This window comes from Rutilus rutilus (assembly GCF_951802725.1).
Source record: "Rutilus rutilus genome assembly, chromosome: 18".
Classification (NCBI taxonomy): Eukaryota; Metazoa; Chordata; class Actinopteri; order Cypriniformes; family Leuciscidae; genus Rutilus; species Rutilus rutilus.
In genome coordinates this window covers 32,051,166-32,074,198 of record NC_140231.1, presented here as the reverse complement: position 1 = coordinate 32,074,198, position 23,033 = coordinate 32,051,166, and the positions used below count along the sequence as shown (strand labels likewise).

At 42.3% G+C, this 23,033-nt stretch overlaps 1 protein-coding gene across 4 annotated transcripts; it reads right to left on the bottom strand.

The window, feature by feature from the left end:
• Positions 1-427: 427 nt before the first annotated feature.
• Positions 428-21,331, bottom strand: LOC311276823 (cytosolic 5'-nucleotidase 1A-like). 4 transcript variants are annotated; one of them, XM_084386766.1, is made up of 8 exons: positions 21,305-21,331; positions 21,032-21,161; positions 11,164-11,227; positions 10,929-11,026; positions 10,542-10,647; positions 9,834-9,947; positions 7,863-8,044; positions 428-977 (listed from the first exon to the last, which is right to left on the bottom strand). In XM_084386766.1, coding segments are annotated over exons 3-8 (834 nt in total). In that variant the 5' UTR covers positions 11,165-11,227; positions 21,032-21,161; positions 21,305-21,331; the 3' UTR covers positions 428-644. The 4 variants fall into 4 exon arrangements, with proteins under 4 accessions (XP_084242892.1, XP_084242893.1, XP_084242895.1 ...); XM_084386767.1 differs by having other exon boundaries at positions 21,032-21,086; XM_084386769.1 differs by lacking the exon at positions 21,305-21,331 and adding an exon at positions 16,580-16,639 and having other exon boundaries at positions 21,032-21,163.
• Positions 21,332-23,033: the final 1,702 nt, after the last annotated feature.

Below are 23,033 nucleotides of genomic sequence, written 5' to 3'. Positions count from 1 at the left end.
AGGGGCGTCTCACGTACACTATTAGGATTAGGTGGGTGGGGATGTGAATTTCAATTTATTTTTCACCACATACACTTCAGGAAGCCACCGTGTCGACATACTCACCTGAAGCCTACGCTACCTATTCCTGTAGTATAAAATATAGTAAGATAAAACATATACATAACATATTGCATATTGAGGCTCAAAGCACTGGAACAGGGACTAATATCCTTTTGCTTTTAAGTCTCCCAGGGTAGTGTTCTAATTTTCCCCCTACGAGACGAGACTTACAGTCCCGTTACACAAGCTTGGTATGGCAATCTTTAGGTCTAATCAAAATCACAGCTTGCACGTCTTGTTTACGTCATGGGTGTAAGAGAATATAGCCTACATCACTTCAATAAATTTATGAGTCATTGGTTCTGAAGAATGTACAGACAATAGTGAGTGATTCAAGCCATGTTTTATTGATTCATTTCACCATTAAAACCTTAAAATCAGCTTTTGCCTTAATTTAATATATACTTTAAACCTTTAACAATATCACAAACAAACACCAAATTTTACTGTTCTGACTTTATAAATCACATAATAGAAGAAAGGATTGTGCTGCACCACAAGCAGGGCAGCGCATGTCACTCCTTTACAAATCATATTTGGTTTTATTCTGAATCACTTTTATTGCACACACCATAAGGCACATGAGCACAAATAACCTCATTTTGAAGGGCTCCGTCAATGTGTTGCATCTGGTCATCAAAGAAGATGTGAGGGTTGATTGCTTTCAGCACAGACACTTTTTGGGCACCACACAGAAAGTATGCCTCATCTATCTCCAGCCTGTTCTCCCGAAGAGTCTTCAGGACTCTTAATCCATCACCTGTTGTGCCACGTGATGTTACCAAGTAGGCACGAATTGGACGATTTTTCGGAGGTAATTCAGCAAACTTGAGATGGAGATGTACCAATGCTTGAAAAAACTTACTTAGTGGGCCCTGCAAAATAATTACACACACAAACACATTATTGCCACATTATTGCCAGAGTTAATTAATTATAACACTAAAATTGTCGTGTGCTGAATGTTAGCTAAATGTTTCAACCTAATATCTATTCAGAATACAGGGTTCGACATAAGCGCTTGTCCGGGGTACAAGTGGATTTTTTTGAAGGGACAAGTAAAAGAGACTTTTACTTGCCCGACCGGACAAGTAGCCTGATTATAACATAAATAACAAAAATAACTGGAATCACTAAACCCAGAGAATGATTCTGATTTTATTACATTTATTGTAAGTTGCGATCGATAGTGGATAATAAATATATTAGGCCTACAGAGCAGCTCACACAAAGAAACTCAGTTAACAACATACTGCCTATAAAAATAAAAAATGTGGAGTTTTTATATTTTTAACATATGATACAGTTAAGCAACCTCACATGACGAGTGCTGTTCTCTTACGAGAGATTCTCTCGTACTGCGTAGAATACGCTAGGGGCAAAATCCTTTTCCACGAGAATACTGAAGCCAAAAAATTATCCTTAATTTTGTATTAATGTAAAACGCGTTGCGGCAGCATACAGACATAGGCGAGGCAGCTCGCGCACCTATTTGCTGGTCAGCTGGCAACTGCTTAAGCCTATCGAGCGAGACCTAGAGTGACGTCAGACCCAATGAGGGTCACGTCCCTCCGTCACGTCCCGCCGAGACGGGCGTGGCTTAGGTCTATAAATACCGCTCGCAGGCATTATATCTCTGATTTTTCATCCTTCAGCGAAGCAACTCACATTGCTGGATCCGAGAAGAAGCCGCGCTGTTGAAGAAGCACTTCAGCGGGACGAGTCGACGAAGCTGCTGGCCGCGCCGCCTTCATCGCCTTCCTGCTGCGCTATCCAGCGCCCATATCCTTTATTGCACTGTGTGTGTGTGTTCGCCGGCGCGACTCACACTGTCTAAAAGAGCTGCGTCTTTTTCAAGATGCCTTCTTGCGGCTCGTGCAAAGCCACACTCAGCGACGGGGACCGCCATGTCATCTGCGCTTCCTTCCTGGGTCAAGAACATGCAGCTCTCGCGCTCGCTGATGGCGGCTGCCATCACTGCGAGCTGTTGCCATTAGCGACTGTTCAGCAAGACTGCGCCCACACCTGCTGTTGTGCCGCGCTGTAAAAAGCGCCGCGCTCAGCGAATCCCGGAGCCCTCTCCCAGCCGTCAAAGCTCACCGGTGCGCCCGCCTGCTTCTCCGGTTTCATCAGCTTCACTTCCGGACGGACAGCGGCCGCGGTCTGCCGCCGCTTCTGTTGATGACGCTGATGAGATCGACGCGCTGCTGCGAGAGGGGGATTCCTGCTCTCTCATAGCATCAGGCAGTGAGGACTGGGCGAGCTCTGAGGATCCCGCCCCCCCTGCCCGTGCTTCTACGGGTAAGAGAGCGAGCATTGAGGCGGCGCTCATGCGCGTGCTCACTCAAGCCACGGCGAGCCTCGGCCTCGAGTGGGTTACGCCTGAGCAGCCTGCTCACAACCGGCTGGACGGCTACTTCCTGCCTGGGGAGCGCGTTTCACCTGCATCCAAGCCAGCGCCTTTTCTTCCTGAGCTTCATGAAGAAGTCGCTAAGTCTTGGGGCTCCCCTTTTTCGGCCAGGACACGATCCTCTGTCTCTTTGGCGTTCTCCGCTGTCGACGACGCAAAGAACAGAGGCTACCACTCCTTACCGCCGGTCGAAGAGGCTATTGCAGCGCACTTATGCCCGCCCTCTGCTGGACGGCGTGCTAAGATGGCGCTGCCCTCAAAAGCCTGCCGCACGACGTCAGCCCTGCTCCGCCGCGCTTTCTCCACCGCTGGGCAGGCCGCGTCAGCGTTGCACACCATGTCCACGCTCCAGATATACCAGGCCGATCTCCTCCGTCAGCTGGACGAGAGAGGACCTGACGCAATCTGCGTGCCGGACTTGAGGAGCGCTACAGACTTCGCTCTTCGCGCCACCAAGTCAGCAGCACAGGCCATTGGACGGAGCATGGCCTCGCTCACCGTGTCTGAGAGACATCTGTGGCTGACGCTCTCGGACATGACTGAGTCAGAACGCACGTGTTCCTCGACGCGCCACTTTCCCCTGCCGGCCTCTTCGGAACCTCGGTCAAAGATTTCGCCGATAGGTTCGCTGAGGTGCAGAAAGCGACCCAGGCCATGAAGCACTTCCTCCCGAAGCGCTCCAGTTCTGCAGCAGGCCGTGCGAAACCGTCTGCTCAGAGCTCACAGCCTAAGCCTCCGCCCACCGCCTCCTCTTCACAACGCCGCCAAACCCAGAGCTCGAGACCGCGGTCTCGCTCATCCGGCCGCCGCCCCGCCCCGCGTGGCCCGCGGCAAAAGATTGCGTTGAAGCCAGAGGCCCCGAAATCGTCCTAGCATGCCTAGGAAAGCGACGGTGTCCAAGTCCCGCTGCGGCCGGACTTCCACCAAAGCTTGCCGCTCGTCCAGTTCCAGGAAGTGTGACTGGTCCAGCGTATTTAGCAGCCAACAAGCCGGTTCCATTGCCCGCTTGCCTGCACACAAAAGCCGTTTTTACGGCTACCCAGATAAATCCCTTAAAGAGTGTATTTTCTGGTGTCCCGGCCACGGCCGACGGTGTTTCATGTGTAGACAAAATGCCCACTACTCAGTGCCCATTCCTACACACAAGCACAGCCCTTCACACAGGGCTCGCGCACATAAAATCGACTCAGATCGATTGCGCTTCAAACGTAGCAAAAGTGCCCACTACCCAGTGCCCACAAACGCTACCACATGTCTCACGGTCCCTGTAAATACAGGACCAGTATGCATATGCTCTGCTCACGCGAGCAATGCTGTAAAGGTGGTGTATGTGCCCGCTGCTCTGCGCCCACGCCCACACACAGACATGAAACTAGCCCAGCCCTCCTCCTCTCAGCTAGACACTGCAGAGGAGTCGAGCGCGGGCATTCTGCCCGCTGTTATCAGCGCGCCCCCTGCCTCAGATGTCATGAGCGCGACGCTTATGTCACAGCACACAAAAGCCGCTGTATCGCGAACCGATCAGAGCGTGCTTCGCATCCAGCCCCTAGCTACTCGCGCACCTGCGTGGGAAAAGCTTCCCGTGGTTTCGAGATGGGTGCTGAACATCATAAAAGAAGGCTATTCGCTGCAGTTTCGCCGACGCCCTCGCCGCTTCATGGCGCGCGTCGAGACCACGGTAGAATCGAAAGTAGCTCATCTACTTCGAGCCGAGATTTTGAAACTGTTGAGCAAAGGGGCTATAGAACCCCTATCTCAAGCTCAAAGCGGAAGGGGGGCTTTACAGCAGATACTTCCTGGTGCCCAAAAAAGACGGGGGTCTCAGACCCATACTAGATCTGCGGCAGCTGAATAGAGCGCTTATGAAGCGCCAGTTCAGGATGCTCACAACCAGAAAAATCCTCGTGCATGTCCGCCAGAGGGACTGGTTTGTGTCAATAGATCTAAAGGACGCGTATTTTCAAATACAGATAGCGTCACGTCACAGGCGATTTTTGAGATTCGCCTTCGAGGGCCAGGCATATCAGTACACAGTCCTGCCTTTCGGCTTGTCCCTGGCACCCCGTACATTTACGAAGTGCATGGACGCAGCGCTCGCACCCCTCAGATTACGGGGCATACGAGTGCTGAACTATCTGGACGACTGGCTGATTCTAGCCCAATCTCACTCAGAGCTCATAGAGCACAGGACCATTTTACTCGATCACCACGAGAATCTCGGTCTCGCAAGTGAACTGGGAAAAGAGCTCGCTATTCCCCAGACAGATTATATCTTTTCTGGGAATAGAGCTGAACTCGCTGCTAATGACAGCACGCCTGTCATCTCAGCACACACTGGACATTCGGCGCGCAGCCGGCTCGTTCCGCTGCGGCGCGATAGTCCCTCTCAAAGCCTTTCAAAGGATGCTCGGTCTGATGGCCTCAGCATCTTCAGTTCTCCAGTTGGGCCTTCTGCGCATGCGCCCACTGCAGTTCTGGCTCAGAAAGAGAGTGCCACGCACAGCGTGGGCCTCCGGTCGGCTTCGCGTCAAGGTCAATCAAGCATGCATTGCAGCTTTGAAACCTTGGGAGGCAAAGGACTGGTACCAATCAGGTGTAAGCCTGGGGACTTCCTCGAGAGTGATGGTGGTGTCCACGGACGCATCCACCTCGGGATGGGGAGCGCTGCTCGAGGGCAGACCGCTTTTTGGCCAATGGTCAAAGCAGGAGAAGCTCTTATATATCAACTGCCTCGAAATGTTGGCAGTGAGCAAAGCGCTCACGCGCTTTTGTCCCCGCATAAAGGGACACCACGTGCTAATATGTTCAGACAACGTCTCAGTGGTGTCCTACATAAATCGCCAGGGCGGCCTCAGGTCTCTGACTCTGTACAGGCTAACCAGGCGCCTCCTGATATGGAGCCGCAGCAACCTACTCTCGCTGAGAGCAGCGCACGTGCCAGGGCTCCTAAATATAGGACCAGACAGACTGTCCAGGAACCAGGTTCCGACAGGAGAATGGTCTTTGCACCCACAGACAGTCCAGCTGCTGTGGAAGAAATTCGGCAGAGCGGAAGTAGACCTGTTCGCGTCTCAAGAAAACGCTCACTGTCCGGAATTTTTCTCGAAGAGCAAGGACGCGCTGACCCACGAGTGGCCTCGCCGTCCTCTCTACGCTTTTCCCCCCGTCTCCCTCCTGACTCAGGTGGTAGAACGGGTCAGGGAAGAAGGATGCTCAGTGCTGCTTGTAGCCCCACTTTGGATGAACCAACCCTGGTTCCCAATTGTGATGCAGTTAGCGAGCACCGCCCCGTGGCCAGTGCCTCTGAGGAGGGATCTCCTTTCTCAAGCCAACGGCTCGATTTGGCATCCTCACCCAGAGCTGTGGTCCCTCCATGTGTGGGCCATCAACGGGTACCCGCTGACCTCCCACAGGGAGTGTTAAACACTATCACACAGGCCAGAGCTCCGTCTACGCGACGTCTCTATGCCTCAAAATGGTCAGTGTTCTCTAGCTGGTGCACAGCTCGTGGTGTGTCACCCCTGCATTGCGGTGTGACGGAGGTTCTCTCCTTCCTACAGGAGCTGTTGGATAAGGGCAGGTCCCCTTCCACGCTCAAAGTCTGTGTAGCGGCCATAGCAGTGTTCTCTTCGACCACGCTCGGCCAGTCTATTGGAAGGAACGATTTAGTCATTCGCTTCCTTAGAGGAGCTAAGAGACTGAATCCTCCCAGACCTCCCACAGTCCCTATATGGGACCTTTCTACGGTACTGGAAGCCATGAAAGGTCATCCATTCGAGCCCTTGCAGAAGATTGATCTTAAACACCTGTCTTTCAAGACGGCGTTTCTTCTGGCTCTCGCTTCAGTGAAGCGCATAGGGGACTTACACGCGCTCTCAGTAAGCGCGACGTGCATGGAATTTGGGCCGAATGACTCTAGAGTTATACTCAAACCTAAGCACGGTTATGTTCCTAAATCCCTCAATACACCGTTCAGAGCACAGGTCATCTCCCTGTCTGCTCTGCCGGTCACTGAAGGAAATATGGACGAAAGCTCCCTTTGCCCAGTCAGGGCGTTAAGAGCTTATGTGTCTCGCTCGTCTGTTTTCAGACAGACGGAGCAGCTCTTTGTTTCGTTCAGCGGGCGTTCTAAGGGACTAGCCGCTTCGAAACAGACCCTATCCAGTTGGGTAGTGGACGCAATAGCGCTAGCTTACACAACCAAGGGCATGCTGTGCCCTCTGGGTGTCAAAGCGCACTCCACGAGAAGCATGGCTTCATCGTGGGCCTGGTCAAGTGGGATTGCCTTGCAAGATATTTGTATGGCGGCAGGCTGGGCCTCTCCGTCTACATTTATAAGGTTTTACAACCTAGAGGTTCCCGCACTACAGGCCAGACTACTGTCGGTCTAGTATGGCCAAAATCTCATAACTGCCGCTGTCAGTTATGCAGCTATTGAGTATTGCAATCCTTGCTCTATGCTGCTATAAGGAAGATAGTGGCTAAAACCCCCCTCTCTTCCAGGATTCCCTGTGAGTCCCCTGGGTGATTATGTACTGTATGAACTCCGGGCTGTCGCCCTTGAGTCTATAGTATCAGATCCCAGCACGCACGGCGTTTTACAGTAGGTTCCCCTAGCGTATTCTACGCAGTACGAGAGAATCTCTCGTAAGAGAACGTACTCGGTTACTAACGTAACCTCGGTTCTCTCTAGAGAGAGGAACGAGTACTGCGTATCCTGCCGTGCCTGCACGCGCTCTGGTTGCTTCGACTATGAAAAACCAGAGATATAATGCCTGCGAGCGGTATTTATAGACCTAAGCCACGCCCGTCTCGGCGGGACGTGACGCAGAGGGCGCGAAGCGCCCTCATTGGGTCTGACGTCACTCTAGGTCTCGCTCGATAGGCTTAAGCAGTTGCCAGCAGACCAGCCAATAGGCGCGCGAGCTGCCACGCCTATGTCTGTATGCTGCCGCAACGCGTTTTACATTAATACAAAATTAAGGATAATTTTTTGGCTTCAGTATTCTCGTGGAAAAGGATTTTCCCCCTAGCGTATTCTACGCAGTACTCGTTCCTTTCTCTAGAGAGAACCGAGGTTACGCTAGTAACCGAGTACGTTTTCCTGAATACCATCACGATTGAAAATGTGACATTGATTTCAACAGTTCAATAAACAGTTACAATTAAGTCACTTACATTTTAGATGCAATATTGACTGTTTTGTTTCAGTAGAAAGTTCCTTTATATATTACTTTAAATAACAAGGCTGTGCAACATGTACCTTGTGAATCTAAAATATAACATGGGTTAACTGAGCCATCTGAGATTCAGCAGTACTAACATGTTGGTTTCGGACCAACATTCTCACCGATTTCAAAGCGTTGTCCTCATTTTCGTATTCATGATCCAAGAAACTTTTTATCCCTTGTTTTTGGAATACTTTCTCTGACTCATCTGAAAACAGGACTCCATCACCATCAAAGGCCACACGTAACACTTCATCACTGTACTCGTGGTAATCTTTCTGGAACATGGTGGCTGCACCATAATCTGAAAAACATTGCCATTACCATTTAAAAGTGTTACTGTAAACTATCAGGTAAACATTAACTGCATGCAGCAAATGCCCACTTTTTCACTGGAGCACTGGATTTATATAATGCTCTCTTTTGCCTCATTCCACAGATTTCCCAAAATTAGCTTAGAAGATGCAGAAAAAAGCCAGACTGTTACAAGGTGTTTTGGGGGTAACGCATTACAAGTAACGCTAGCAATATAATCAGATAACTTTTTTTCAAAGAAACGCATTACTTTTAAATTTACAACAAAATATCTGAGTTATTTTCAAAAAAGTAACACAATTTACTTTGCTTTCTCATTTGTTGACTGACACCTCTCCTGTCCCCATGTTGAGAGAAATCATGAGTAAGTGCAGAGGCGTTGTGTGATCATGATGGGTTTAGTAGTTCTATAGACTAAATGTGAGCAGGCATATACTCATCTCACTTGCATAAAAACAGATTTAGTATTCCTCAAAATGAATAAAAACAGTGAAATGCAAACTCAAAATATTACAAACCTGAAGTAATTAAATATGTTAAATAACACTAATATCCCATTTAATCTCATTTTATTAACCACTTTATTAACCATCTCAGGCGTCCTATGTTTCTGCAATCCAGGGATGCGTTTCCCATACAACTATATAGCTCACTGCTTAACTACCATAGTACGATGCATCGTTGGAGAAATCAACTAGCTAGTCACGACTGTTTCCCAAAACCGTATGTCGCAAAGTATCGTTCAACCACGTTGGTTTATGACGTCTCGCATGTGGTGGACTAATAACTTATTTTAATTAATCTGTTTGAGATCGAATTAACGCTAGATTTTGTCATATAAGTTACAGACATGGCATCTGAAGACCATTTATAATTTTTCTCAGTTATTTTGCTTTATTACCAGACTCAATATTTGGCTCGTTCTTACATAGTAGAGCACGTTCGCACATGCGCAGTCTTCAAAAACGGTGCTTTGCTTTAAATCTCTTGACAAACTAAAAGACATAAATTACATTTGTATGTATTCTAAATAAATAACACGGGTTGTACTGAATGTCAGCTTGCTTATTTTGCTAAAGATAAGGATTTATTCAGTCTACATCTCATGTAAACTAGAAAGAAACTATGCTTCTAACCACAGCTCGAGAGCTGTCGTTCCAACCACACAAGTTTGCGATGCTGTTTGCGAACGTTCGTTGGAACGATGGTTTCGGGAAACACCAAATCGTTGAACTATGCTGATAACGACGGAACTTGCGACCATATAGTTGGCTAACGATGCTTTTGGGAAACGCACCCCAGAATGGCAGCACAGCTGAGAAGAGCTGTGCCATCTAATGTACTTTGCTGAATTTGCATTTCCTTCATTTTTCCATTCATTTCAAGTTTTGTGAGAAAGGGCCTTTACATTTGCCAAAAATAGAACTTTTGTTTTTGTTATTAAAAAACAAACAAACAAGCAAGCCCAAGTGAGAAAAAGTAACGCAAAAGTAATGTAATGCATTACTTTCCATAAAGGTAACACAATTAGTTAGTGTTTTAGGGAGTAATGCAATATTGTAACACATTACTTTTAAAAGTAACTTTCCCCAACACTGGTTACAAGTACTTGCAAAAAATTCACAAAAGTGAAGATATTGTAGGTAAATTCTTTAATATTGCAGCGATATAGGTAATATATGTTGCTGTGAGTAATGGATGCAAACCTGTACATTGCCTATTTGAAACTGCTCTGACATAAATGAAGAAAAAATAAATGAAAAAACTTGATGCATCACTTTCATCGATGGCCTTTTTCACATCCTCTGGGTTTGTGGACAGGAAGAGAACAGGCTTGATCTCTTCAAGATGTTCAAGGATGGGTTTTTCATCAGCGATCTCACAGTTCAGATCTGGACAGACAGCATCACAACATTGTGTTTAGTAAAATAACATGACATCTTTTTTATATATGTTGATACTGAAATTAGGTGCTTTAGGGTCTGCAGTAAGGGATAGGTCATAAAAAAGAACATTCACCATTTAATCAAAATGTCATTGTCACTTTTTTTTTTTTTTTTTGCATGGACCACAACAAAAAGTTTTGTAGAATGTTCACTCTGTTCTTTTCTATGTAATGAAAGGTAATCAATACGACTGATGCTTCACTTTACAGTAAGTGTTATAAGTATAGCCATATGATATTTCAACGCTATCTCACGACCAATTCGTACGAATGATAAAAAGTTGGCTAATTCGTACTAATTCGTACGACCTCACTCGTACGAATTTGTACGATTTGTCTAAACCCACGTGATGGGTAGGTTTAGGGGCGGGGTCAGGGGTAGGTCATTCGTATGAATTCATACGAATTGGCCAATTCGTAAAATATGTGAATATCAGGCTGAAATGCTGTTTCTAGTTTCACTGCATGCATTTATTGTATGGGAAAGAGCATTCTTCAGAATCATAAAATAAAAAAGAGAGAAAAACTCCTCTACTATTACCGTATTGTGTGATGTTGCTGTTCAGGTGATTCATGTCCTGTGTGTTGGCAGGTATCACCACTATTACACACCGCTCCGTCAAACGTTGATTCACCTTTGTAAGAGCCTAGTGCAGAATAATCAAAATACACTAAATACTAACAAATTACTACCAAATCAAATTAAACAAATTACTTAATCTTTGGGGATTCTTGCTAGTTATAACCAAGTTAAAGTACTGATTTCTTAGTGAAAATCTATGCACATGGATACAAAAAACTTCTACTCTGCTAAATGTTTAATGTTAGTGAATTCCAAAAAAAGTAAATGCATTATTGATTAACACAGAGAAAAAAAGCTGTTAATATAGAGGAACATACATTTTCACTGAAATTCGATTACATGTACCTTGACAAATGGAAAAGCAGCTCCTTCAGAGTAGATATCCCCTTCAGTCTCATGTCTGAATAATGCACATGATGACACTGCAATGGTGAATGATGTCACTGAAAAACAAACATACAGAAATATTTAATCAATGCTTTAGTGTGAAATAATAGATAGATTTAGATAATCTAAAATAGATTTTAGATAATGAGAGACAACCATATTTTTCTTTGATGTAAAGGAAACTTGAACATACTTGTGAACTCAGAGTTTGTTGTAATTTTGTGTTCCCTGCTTTCAGTGCTTGATCAGCGTTTTCTCTGTGTGTGGACAACAAAACAATTATTCCATGCTCTAAATTAGTAGTTATTTCATAAAAGCTTTACTTTTGGTTGGTCAGAATTATTCATGTAATCCATGATTTTTTTTTTAAAGGATATGTTACTGATTTTCCTCAAGTTAAAGAATGAACATTGATCTTGTAAGAAATAGACATGAACACATGAAAAGCATGAAAGCATTCAAACAAATAAAATGTTTTAAAAAACAGAGACAAAGACACAAACGTGACATTTGAGTGACGGATATTAGAAAAGCTTATTAAATTGCTCATTTTACTTTGTGTTTAACTCACACATCTACAGTATTTATAGACAGTGGTGTAAGAACTGATTTTCCTGCTAAGACCAAACTCACCCTGCAATAAAGCCATAAACACACCCTGGACAGAAGATAGCAAAGACAGAGCACAGGACATTGTCCTGTCCAAACGTTTCTTCTTCCTTATCTCTGCATCCCCCTCTCCCTCCTCCCTTCCTCTTCTTGTGAGTCAAGTCACCAAAAGTTCACTAAGAATGTCTATATCACATATGATGTATCTTGTGAATCTTTTGCAGGGGTCGGCAAGTAACTTTGCCGATATTTGCTTAAATATTGTTTTTATACAACATTTTTTTTAGCCAGTAGATGGCGGGCCAGCTACACGGAGTAGGCCTATGGAAACAAATTAAATTTTAAACAGATCAAGTACTATTGTGGTAACATATTACAGCCATTTTAATAAAGGTGTGAATAGCAATCATGCCTTACAGTCCGACTTTTGAACTTTATTCCTTTTTATTATTATTATTTATTCGGGACACACACATACACACCTAAGGTTTAAAGGAGAACTCCGGTCAATTTTAACATTGAGCTCATTTTTTTGTAAATTTGGAGTGCTGTCAGTACAGAGAACAACGACAAAAATCGGGGTTGCCTACACCGTGTTATCCTCTTTTTAAAATTTGCACCCTGTTGACTTCAGTGGGGCAAGTTTTAAACCTGCTTTTAGCCTCTTAACATCCTTGATGTGTCATTACAAGTGCACAGGTCATGTGAGTGATTCCTTCTGAATTTTATATTGTAAAATAAAAATAGGCTGATTAAAAAAAAAAAAAAAAAAACGGACTTCCAAAATAATCAGCGGGCCAGAAAATATTGCTGGCGGACCAGGTTTGGCCTGCGGGCCGCCTGTTGCCGACCCCTGATCTATTGTTTTTCCTTTTCATGTTTGGTATCATTTTAAGTGTCTCAGTGCGATTGGTAAAATGGTCTTAATTTCATTGCAGTCATTGGTTTAATGAGAAAGATTGAGAACTTGAGATAGAGATTGAGATAGAGAATCCTGTTCTCCTCTCTGGGTGATGTCTCTTCAAGATATCTCCCGAAACCAGGTGCTACCCCCTGGGGTACATGAACTGACCCAAAAATATTGGTACAACCCTTTTGTTCTGGGGCCTCATTTATAAAACTTTGCGTAGGATTTGCGTCAGAAGTGGCGTACGGATGAAACATAGGACGTGCGTACGCACAGAAATATTCGGATTTATAAAACCGTGCGCACGCACATCCTACGCAGTTTTCCCTTAATAAATCACAATCAATTCTAAATGAAGCGGCTTCATGTCACGCCCATAGTTGCCCATAAATAGTCCGTGAAACGCCCACAAGTTAATATTCATCGATTGCGAAATCATGGCAAACACAGAGAGGAAAACCAAGAAACGTAACTTCACTCAATGTGAAGTAGAAATTATCGTTGGCGAGGTGGAAAAGAGGAGTAAAATGTTGTTTGGAGGGCACAGAGTGGGCATTACTAATGCCAAAAAGGCACTTGAGTGGCAAAAGGTTGCAGACACAGTTAATGCTGCAGCCTCACAACCTCGGACCGTGGCCGAAATAAAAAAGAAATGGTCGGACATCAAAGTCTTCTTGCTGTCTGAAGATGCGTTCACTTCGAATCCTTCCATTTGCCACATCTTCTAAGAGCGTAAGATCAGCCATTGTGCGTCATTACGCATTGTGATGGCATCATGGCATTTTATTACCATCCATTTGATTGCATCTGACAAGCTACAGATGTGTTATGAGGATGAATTGCATAACATGCCAATATTATTACAGAACATATTTCTTTTCTTTTTGCAAATATGTGTTAATTTGCATTTCTGTTGTAATCTTCGTGTGATTTTGTTTGTTTTACACTGCAGATCGATCAAACGGGTGTTCGTGTATAGGCTGTTAATTGTAAGACTTGCTTTGTGAAGTCTTCATGTTATTTATGAGAGGCAGTATTGCCATTTCTTTTACACAACGGTCTACAGTTTCACACAATTTCACACACTTTCACATGTTTCTTCCATCTGCCGACGGTGTCGCCATTTCTTATTTAACCCGTTTTTGTGCGTACGCCTGGGTCAGAGTTTGCGTGAAGGACTGCACATTTTCCTGTCAAGTTTGCTTTTTATAAATACCAATTATTGCATAGAGAGCGGCGTACGCCTTCTTTTGTGCGTACGCAACGTTTATAAATGAGGCCCCTGGTCTGGGTATTTAAGGCTAGGTGACAGAGCAGTCTTTGGGACCCTTTACCAGGAAAATCCCCCATACAGTGCGGATTCAGTGTTTTCCTAATGGAAAACACTCACACTGTATGTCTCTGTCAGGAATGCATTGCTTACTTTTAGAGTCATCTTTGAGTAACTGTATTTATCATTCCTGAATTGGCTTTTAACCACTTGTGTAATTGGCATGATACATTTTACTTGACAAATAAATGTTACATCTTGATTTATTCTGCATTTTTCAGAAATCATTATTACTAGTAGATTAAAGTGCAGTCTGGTGTTTCCGTAAATCTCTGTACAGGATAGATCAAACCGAAGTCAGCAGTGAGCGGTCGCTTAGGGTAAAATAGTTGCACTGCACCCTCTGACTATTTCAGAACTGGCTAGTTTGTGATCGTGAGCGCACATTCGCAACGTGACGTCTCAAAGCGACACCGGGTCCTTAATGAACGAATATTTGAAATTATGAGATGCTCAGAATAATCAGAGATCTCAATTAATTGCTAATCAATATTTGTGATTATTTTCTAATCAGAAACACAATCTAAATTTGATTATCATTTGAAATTGGAGTCAGATTAAGCGTAGAGCTAAAGTAATATTGAAACTAAATTCCAATAAATGAAGTGAGCTTCACTGGAGTGCTGAAAAGACACGCATTATACCTTCGCCCAGGCCACTGAACTCCGTCATCAGGCTAATGGGTGGTCCTTACAGTTGAATAATGCTTCTAAATATTCACACAGTAGGCATTTCGTTAAAAGAATTCACATTTGGTCAGTTTAGTTAATCTTATTTTACATGCATTGTCCTTTAATTGTGCTACAATATTTATTCTTACTGCTTGTTTTTATAAACTCAATTTCTTTTGCCTTTTTTCACTTTTTAGTAAAAAGACATTGGTAACACTTTAATAAGGTTTCATTAGTTAACATGGTTAACTGTTTTAGTTAACATGAACTAAGATTGAACAATACTTCTCCAGCATTTATTAATCTGAATGTTCATTTCAACATCTACTAATATATTATTATTATAATATAATATTAATAATTATAATTATAATATAAAATATATTATTAAAAGTTGTTTGTTAACATTAATACACTATGAACTAACATGAACAACCAATAAACAACTGCATTTTTATTAACTAATATTAAAGATTAATAAGTACTGAAAAAGTGTAATGCTAGTTAATTTTAGTTAATAAATTAACTAATGTTAACAAACGAGACCTTATTGTAAAGTGTTACCAAAACATTTTTAACTCATGTGAGCCTAAAGCTATCCATTACCGGCACGTCACTGTTCAGCTACAATATATATGCTTGACATGACTTCATGAATTAAAGGAGAACTCCGGTCAATTTTAACATTGAGCTAATTTTTTGTACATTTGGAGTGCTGTCAGTACAGAGAACAACGACAAAAATCGGGGTTGCCTACACCGTGTTATCCTCGTTTTAAAATTTGCACCCTGTTGATTTCAATGGGGCAAGTTTTAAACCTGCTTTTAGCCTTTTAACATCCTTGATGTGTCATTACAAGTGCACAGGTCATGTGAGTGATTCCTTCTGAGTGAACACGGTGAATCTGACTGCAGTAGATGTGAAAGAAATATATAAAAAAATGATGTTTATTCAGCCAGCGCACATACCTGTATTTACATCCTGTTTTCGGTCGAAGTCCACAGTAATCGATTGTCGAGTTCACGCGCATAGGTTTAGTACCTATGATCACGCGCGGGAACTCGACAATCGACTACTGTGAGTCCCAACAGTGAGTTCAGAATGTCTTTAAATGCCAATCCCAATGCATCTTTTTCATTATCTACATGTATATTAAAATCACCAACAATTAGTACTTTATCTGCAGTCAATATTAATTCTGATAGAAAGTCAGCAAATTCTTTGATAAAGTCTGTATGGTGCCCTGGTGGCCTGCATACAGTAGCCAGCACAAATCTCAAACGTGATTTATCATTTACATTATATATTGCTATATTAAGCACCAACACTTCAAAAGAATTATATTTGAAACTAGACTTCTTAGTAATTCTAAAAATATTACTATAAATTACAGCAACACCTCCACCTTTGCCTTTCAGACGAGGTTCATGTTTATAACAGTAATCTTGCGGGGTGGTCTCATTTAAAGTAATGTAATCGTTTGGTTTTAGAAAAATATATTAAATAAATAAATAAAGAGCGCACAGATGGCATGTTAACAGGCTAGCGAATTACTAGCGTGTTGTGCTAGCAATAACGAATTAGATTGAAGCTAGCGATGTCAGGTTAATGTGTGATGTTGAGTAAGTTATATTTAGCAGTATAAACAACAGGGAATGATACTGTAGTAAATAATGATTCAAAACAGAAAGATAAGCTTACAGACGTAAACCAATACAATAGCAGCAGAAGCAACGAGGCAGACAAGAGCAATCGGTCCATATATTGTAGAATTTCGAATGTCGAATTTCTGTCACTCTACATACGTCATCTGGTATAATTGAAACGAATGGCTATGAGCTACGTACAGGCGCATTTGATAGGCATTCGTAGCGCCCAATAAACGGCTCTGGGCATTCATAAACCACGCCTCAAATACGAGAAAATGAACATGTGGTTCCCAGACCACGTCTCAATGAGACGAGGTCTGACGTTAGCCAGGCTAACTTTATACCCAAATGTCAAAAAATTTACTCGAATCAATGAACAGGACTAATAAAGCCCCAGTCTTACAAATCATTAACTAAAAAAAGTTGTTTTATGGTTTTGTTACCCTTTAAGTGGCCTCTGTCTGCTCCGTTCCTCTGTTCTTCTACTCCAGTTTTGATGTCTGCTGATTGCAGTACGACAAGAGGCTTGATAAAATAAGGTAAATATAACTACTAACCACATAGTCATATTTAAAAAGTAACCCTACTTCACTCAGAGAACCTGTCAATCACAGCTGTCAATCATGACGTCACACCACCGTTTTTATAGCATCAAGTAACTAAAAACAAACACTTGAAATTACATCAGCGTGATAAAAACTACAGCAAATGACAGAAACCATCTGATATTTGAAGTGAAAAAAAGATATTTGAAGTGTAATTTATTTATTTGTTTAGTTGGTCTCACTAGTATAGATCAGTCCTAGTAGATAAGATATAGATATAGTCCTAGTATAAACCCAGCCTCCCCATATTATTTAACGCAACGTTAAATAATATGGGGAGGCTGGGTTTATACTAGGACTATATCTATATCTTATCTACTAGGACTGATCTATACTAGGACCAGTCACTGGGGGGGTGATCGAGATGCTTGGTTTCATTTTTCAAGGCTTGCAGTTACTACCATCCCTGGGGCCTGTTTCAATAAGGAGGTTTAACCAACTCTGAGTTAAAACTTGAACTCTGAGTTGACTTACCCTGAGATGGGAAACTCTGAGTTTTCGGTTACAGAACAGCTGAAATGAGTTAGTTCAATCAACTCTGAGTTAACTGACCCTGAGTTAAGCGCGTGCACCACAACTATAAAAAGCCATTATCAATGGAGCGCAGATATTATGAGTCACCATGGCAACAGCGCCAAACAAAAAGAGGAATTACTGTTATACAGTGTTGGGTGTAATTAATTACCAAGTAATCTAAATATTGTGATTTAATTAAAGGGATAACTCTTAATTATTCTGTAATTTAAAATAAAATCTGATGTAATTACATAGACTATAGAACAATTCTGTATAAAACAATAGTGGATTTAACATACATTTTTAAAAGGTATATTTTTTATGTAACCTTCTCCCTCTACACACTTTGGTCAATTCAAGAATAGTTCATGCAATTGTATATTGTTTATTTGAAAGCATTAAAAGTGCAGTTTCTTGTCTCTCCTTGTATTGTTCAAGTGGTTGAGGTTGATATGGGATTTAGTAATTAGTAATAAGTAGACCAATACTTTCTAAAGATAGTAATTATTACATTGATCTAATTACATTGTTGAAAATAACATTAATAACTATTTTAGAGTAACTTGCCCAACTGTTATAATATCTGAGGTGAAACTGGAAGAACAGTATGTTATTCAACCTAATTTTAATTTTCATGTAGGAGCAATCCTGCAGGCATTAAAAGAACATGGCAGCAGCAGAAAATTAAATATAAAAACATAATTCAATCAGGTAAGGCTTGAGCATATCATGGGTGTAGGCTACCTGACTTCACAAACATTTGACATATTAAATAACTAAATAGCATCCAGTGTCCAGCAGTGCAGCAGAGCCAGTCACTCCCGAAGATCCATGGGCCTTCATAAAATGTAAGAGGTTTACATATGTGTTATTTTTTAGATAGGCTATTTTTGATATTTCCATTTATTTTACTTTGGGTTGGGTTTTTTGTTGGTCCCAACAGATTCTGATGGTAATATCTGTCTTTTGGAGCCTCCTGTCCCAACAGAACCCCAGGCAGTTGTAAGTACCAGAAATTATGACAAATAGTGCTATAAAGTGTACTCAACCAAATGCTCATCTTCACAGGACGATGGGGATAAAGAGTTTCTGCTGCCACAGAGAGGCCTACAGAGGTAATGTTAATATTATGTGTCTACACATCAAACAATCTACACATTCAGATTTATTTCAAATTTTTATGTGGATAATCTAAGTTTAAATCTAAGTATAAACGGGTATTCTTATCTCTCCCTCCGCCCCCAGAGTGTGGAAGAACAGCAGGAGGACGGTCCAACTTTTGTTGCACAGATGAACACAGTTCAGTGATTTCCAGTAAATGCCACGGTTTAATTCTGTAGAATTTGTTTAGAACTGCATTATGTAACTCTAATCTACTACTGTGTTTTCAGTTGCCAGTTAAGGAGTTATATAGACTTCATCTTATAAAAAAAAAAAAAATAGAAAAAAACTGCAGTAAAAATAGCAATATTTTATTTATAAATAAAAGATTAATTTTATTAATAAAAATGTACTGAAAGAATGAATGAGGTGTTTAAACACCGCTTCCCCTTTAAAAAAGGGGAGGAGACCGATAGAAACTCTGGGTTAACCGAAGAAAACCTGCTCCTGACCAGGTTAGGTCAAGCGGCAACCTCCCCGTCTCTCTCTTGAAACCAACAAGGAAGTGAGTTAAACTGCAATTCATCAACTGGCCGCTTGGGCTGGCTGCAGAAGTGAGTCAAATCTGTATCTCCCCCATGTTAAAATTACCAACTTTACAGCAGAAAAAAACATGTTTACAGCCTGGATCTCTATGTGGCTTTGGTCTATACAGCTAATTTTGCCCTTCATAACAACTGTGAGGGGGGTGAATTTTTTTATAACTCATCCGTTTAGTTTGGTGGTAATAACCATTTAAATTTAAGGGTGTGGCCACTTGAGTGACAGATGGATTGCCGCTGTCAATGCTAGCCGTTTGTCTGTTGTTACTAGCCGTCACTTCACCTCAGCAAATGTTAGCTGCTGAACTTGCTTTCTCTGCAGTGTTTGTGCTTTTTTTCGGGATTATTTCATACAATTTAATATACACCCATTACTTGGGTACAAAGCCCACGTCTTTGGGTTCCGTCATTGTCGTCGAGTATCGTTCGAGAGAACAACCAGCGCTGTATTTCAGTTGTTTTCCTCTGTGAACATGCACTAATGGATGTCTGACAATTTCGTTGCTTTTTGGAGTTTTCAAATTTAAAAACGTCAATAAAGGCTCGTTCGTTCTGCTCTCACGGAACAGATATAGATTATAATATGCTTATGTACCGTCAGATGAAATCATGCAGGCGTCGGCGCTTTCTCCGTCCGTGCTATAAATGCACATGAATCTAGCGTATTTACTTGAACTTCATAGGCAATATATCTATAGTTTAACCCATTTGAGAGGCGGCCAAAATCAGAATTTAAAATGGACTGAATAATAAGCTCTCTACGAACTTGAGCGATGCCGCGCTGACGGACCATAAGAAAGAGAGACTGACATGTGTGCACATAAATCACTGTCACACACACACACTCTCGAAGTAATATTAAGTTACTGCATAATACATTTTCAACTAGCAGAATAGTACAGAATCACAATACGCAGTCTCACTTGTAGCCATGTCTTTTAACTATTATAATATTTCAAAGGGCAAAAATAGGAACTTTTAATTGGCTTTAAATCATCAGCTAAATCGATCACGTCGAACTAGGTGATTTCAGATAGCCAGGCTCATATCTATGGCCAGGCTCCTCAGCTCCACTCACGGCGCGCCTGTTTGCCTATTTTCTGTTATCGGGAGTGACGCAAGGCCAAGATGGCGACGGCCGGCTCCGCCTACTTTAGGCTTCAAAAATGCTCTTCAGAAACCTACGGGTGACGTCACGGACACTACGTCCATATTTTTTTACAGTCTATGGGTTAGGTTCACAGAGTAAGTTACCATGGTAACTGACTCTGAGTATAAGTTACCTCTCTTTCTGAAACAGGCTTGACTTACTCTGCTTTCTCAGGTTTAACATACCTCCCATTCTGAAACAGAAAACTCAGAGTTTCCCTCATTTCAGGGTTAACATACTCAGAGTTTTCACTTAACCTCCTTTCTGAAACAGGCCCCTGGTCTCCCCCATAAAAAAAACAAAAAAAAACTAGTGCACGAATAAACAATGTTTTTGCCTGTAGTGTCTAGCCTTAATAATTATTAAAATACATAATTTTGGCATTGCCGAATTGATACAGTCCTATTTTATGTTTTCATATGCTCATAAATGACTAAGCATTATTCTTTCTCTATAGTTCTCTCCCTTCTCAATAACTCTTGCAAGACTGATCATTTTCCTGTGAACAAACTCTGTGAACAAGAATGAACGAAAATGGCTATTTAGAAAAAACTACCGATATAATACTACACTATATGACCATAACAAACCCGGAAACAAATGGCAGCATCTCTTTGAAAGTGAAAGTAAAAGGACACGCTATTCTTGCCTGTTCAGAAGGACACCCGAGCAGCAGACAAATACTGTTTATCTTATTTTAACTAGACTGTGTGTGTAACTGGTCTGTTGTCTGCGTTGTGTTTTGGTTGGTATGAGAAGAACAAGACAGCATTAGGCAGTTTCACTGTTCTTTTATTCGATATAAAACAAATGTAAACAGCCTCTTAGTTTGAGAGTCGCCCTCGCTTTATCTCTCAGTGTGTCACCAATGCAAAGAGAAAGAAATCACATTGAACAAGACTCATATAACAGAAAACATACCTGATATAAAACAAATGTAAACAGCCTCTTAGTTTGAGAGTCGCCCTTGCTTGATCTATAAAGCAAATGTGATGTACACTCGTCACATGTGCTCTCATTTCCACATTTAGGCCCAGATGCTAAAATATAACTTAAAAGGGATGAAATGACAAAAATAACCACGCAGATAGGTAAAATAATATTATATACATAAATTAAGTGAAAATATAGACATAAAAGCAACAATTACAATTAAGATTATAAAAGATTATCAGGAGCCCCAAATAACCTCACCTCTCAGTGCATCACCAACGCAAAGAGGAAGAGGAGGGGACAGAACAGGAAATGATATTGACTCATGATGCCATCACCGCAATTAAAGGGAAAGGCACTCACACTTCCATTAGGCAGTCATATCAGGTGTATGTAAATGAACAATTTTGTGTGAATTCTAATACACAATATATACATTTAACAGGAAACTTTCTGTACCTGTTACACCCCCCAGAATTTACACAAAGAACCAATACGCACAAAAAAATACAAGAATTGACACCTAGCATTGTCAGAGAACAGATAAAAAAAACAGATCTAAACATGAATAACAGGAGATACAGACTCCATACCAAGTAAGGTTTCGAGTTGAACCATTGACTCAATCAGATGAACGTGACAAAGAGTTCACTGGCAGAGACAGGAATTTGGGGAGAGTGGATAGCACCAGCCACAGCCACAGTATTATCATCAGTCACTGACACAGCAACTTGTGCATTTGGCTCCTCTTGATTTGACAACTGAGAATGCACCCATGAAGAAGCGCGGACATCACCACAAGTAGCAACAATGGAGATGTTCGACTTAAGGCCAATTTATACTTCTGCGTCGGGTGCGCGTAGAAGGTACGGCGTAGCATACGCATTGACGTGTACCATACGTCGTACCCTTCGCCGTACCCTGACGCGCACCTCCTCAAAAATGTAACTACGCGTCGCGGCGACGCGGACCGCAAGATCTGTGATTGGTCGGCTTGGTAGCATCGCATTTCCGGCTACGCATTTCCGGCGTGTTCTTCTGCACCGCCCGCCATTTTTAAATTCAGAAGTTCAGGTGAAAGTTCAGTGAAGAAAATGGAAATGGACCAAGTGACCGAGCGATTAGTTGAAGAAGTGCGGAAATACAGCCATCTGTATGACTCGTCTTCTGCAGAATACAAAGACTGCCAGATGGCAGCGAATTCGTGGAGAGAGATTTCCTCCAACGTCGGTTTGGATGTAGCGGATTGTATGAAGAGATGGAAGAACTGTCGAGACAAGTACGTTCGCCTCCGTAAAAAGCTCGCCACAAGGAGCGGGGATCCAGGAGGGAAAAAAGTCCCAGCGTTTTATTTATTCCTGTCTTGGCTGGCACCTCATGTGAAACACCGGCTTACGGAGTCAAACTTTGACGATAAGGTAAATAATGCACGTCCTTTATGAACCTCTGTTGTTTTTAGGTTAGCTAACTTAACTAGCAATGCTACCACGCCGTAACGTTATTGATTAGTGCAAAAATAATATACCTGGGAAACAAAAAGCATGTGTAATGGGTTTTAATTATATTGTATTTATATTATATGTAATAGATTGTAATTATATTGGGCTTGCAGATAATACAAACGCAACAACGTAGCAGTATTCATAGCTCTGTTTATCTGTGAATTAACACTGGATGCATCAGCTTTTATATATAAAAGACTAACTTACACTATTTGCTATTTCTTTCATAATCGCAGGATGGGAGCGATTCAAGCTCAAACTCCAATGGTTCGGCTGTTGTGAGACCTTCAGCCAATAACGACCAACTAGTATGTCCACCGTCCCCCCAGCCATCTCTTCAGTCCCCCCAGCCATCTCTTCAGTCCCCCCAGCCATCTCTTCAGTCCCCCCAGCCATCTCTTCAGCCCCCCCAGACATCGCTTCAGTCCCCCCAGACATCGCTTCAGTCCCCCCAGACATCTCAGTCCCCCCAGACATCTCTTCAGTCC

Excerpts from the sequence above, each read along its gene's own strand:
- LOC311276823 (XM_084386766.1), bottom strand. Across the intron at positions 10,648-10,928 it reads CTGCTTTTCCATTTGTCAAG|GCTCTTACAAAGGTGAATCA; the intron begins GTACATGTAATC and ends ATTCTGCACTAG. Across the intron at positions 8,045-9,833 it reads GAAAAAGGCCATCGATGAAA|ATTATGGTGCAGCCACCATG; the intron begins GTGATGCATCAA and ends AATGTTTTTCAG.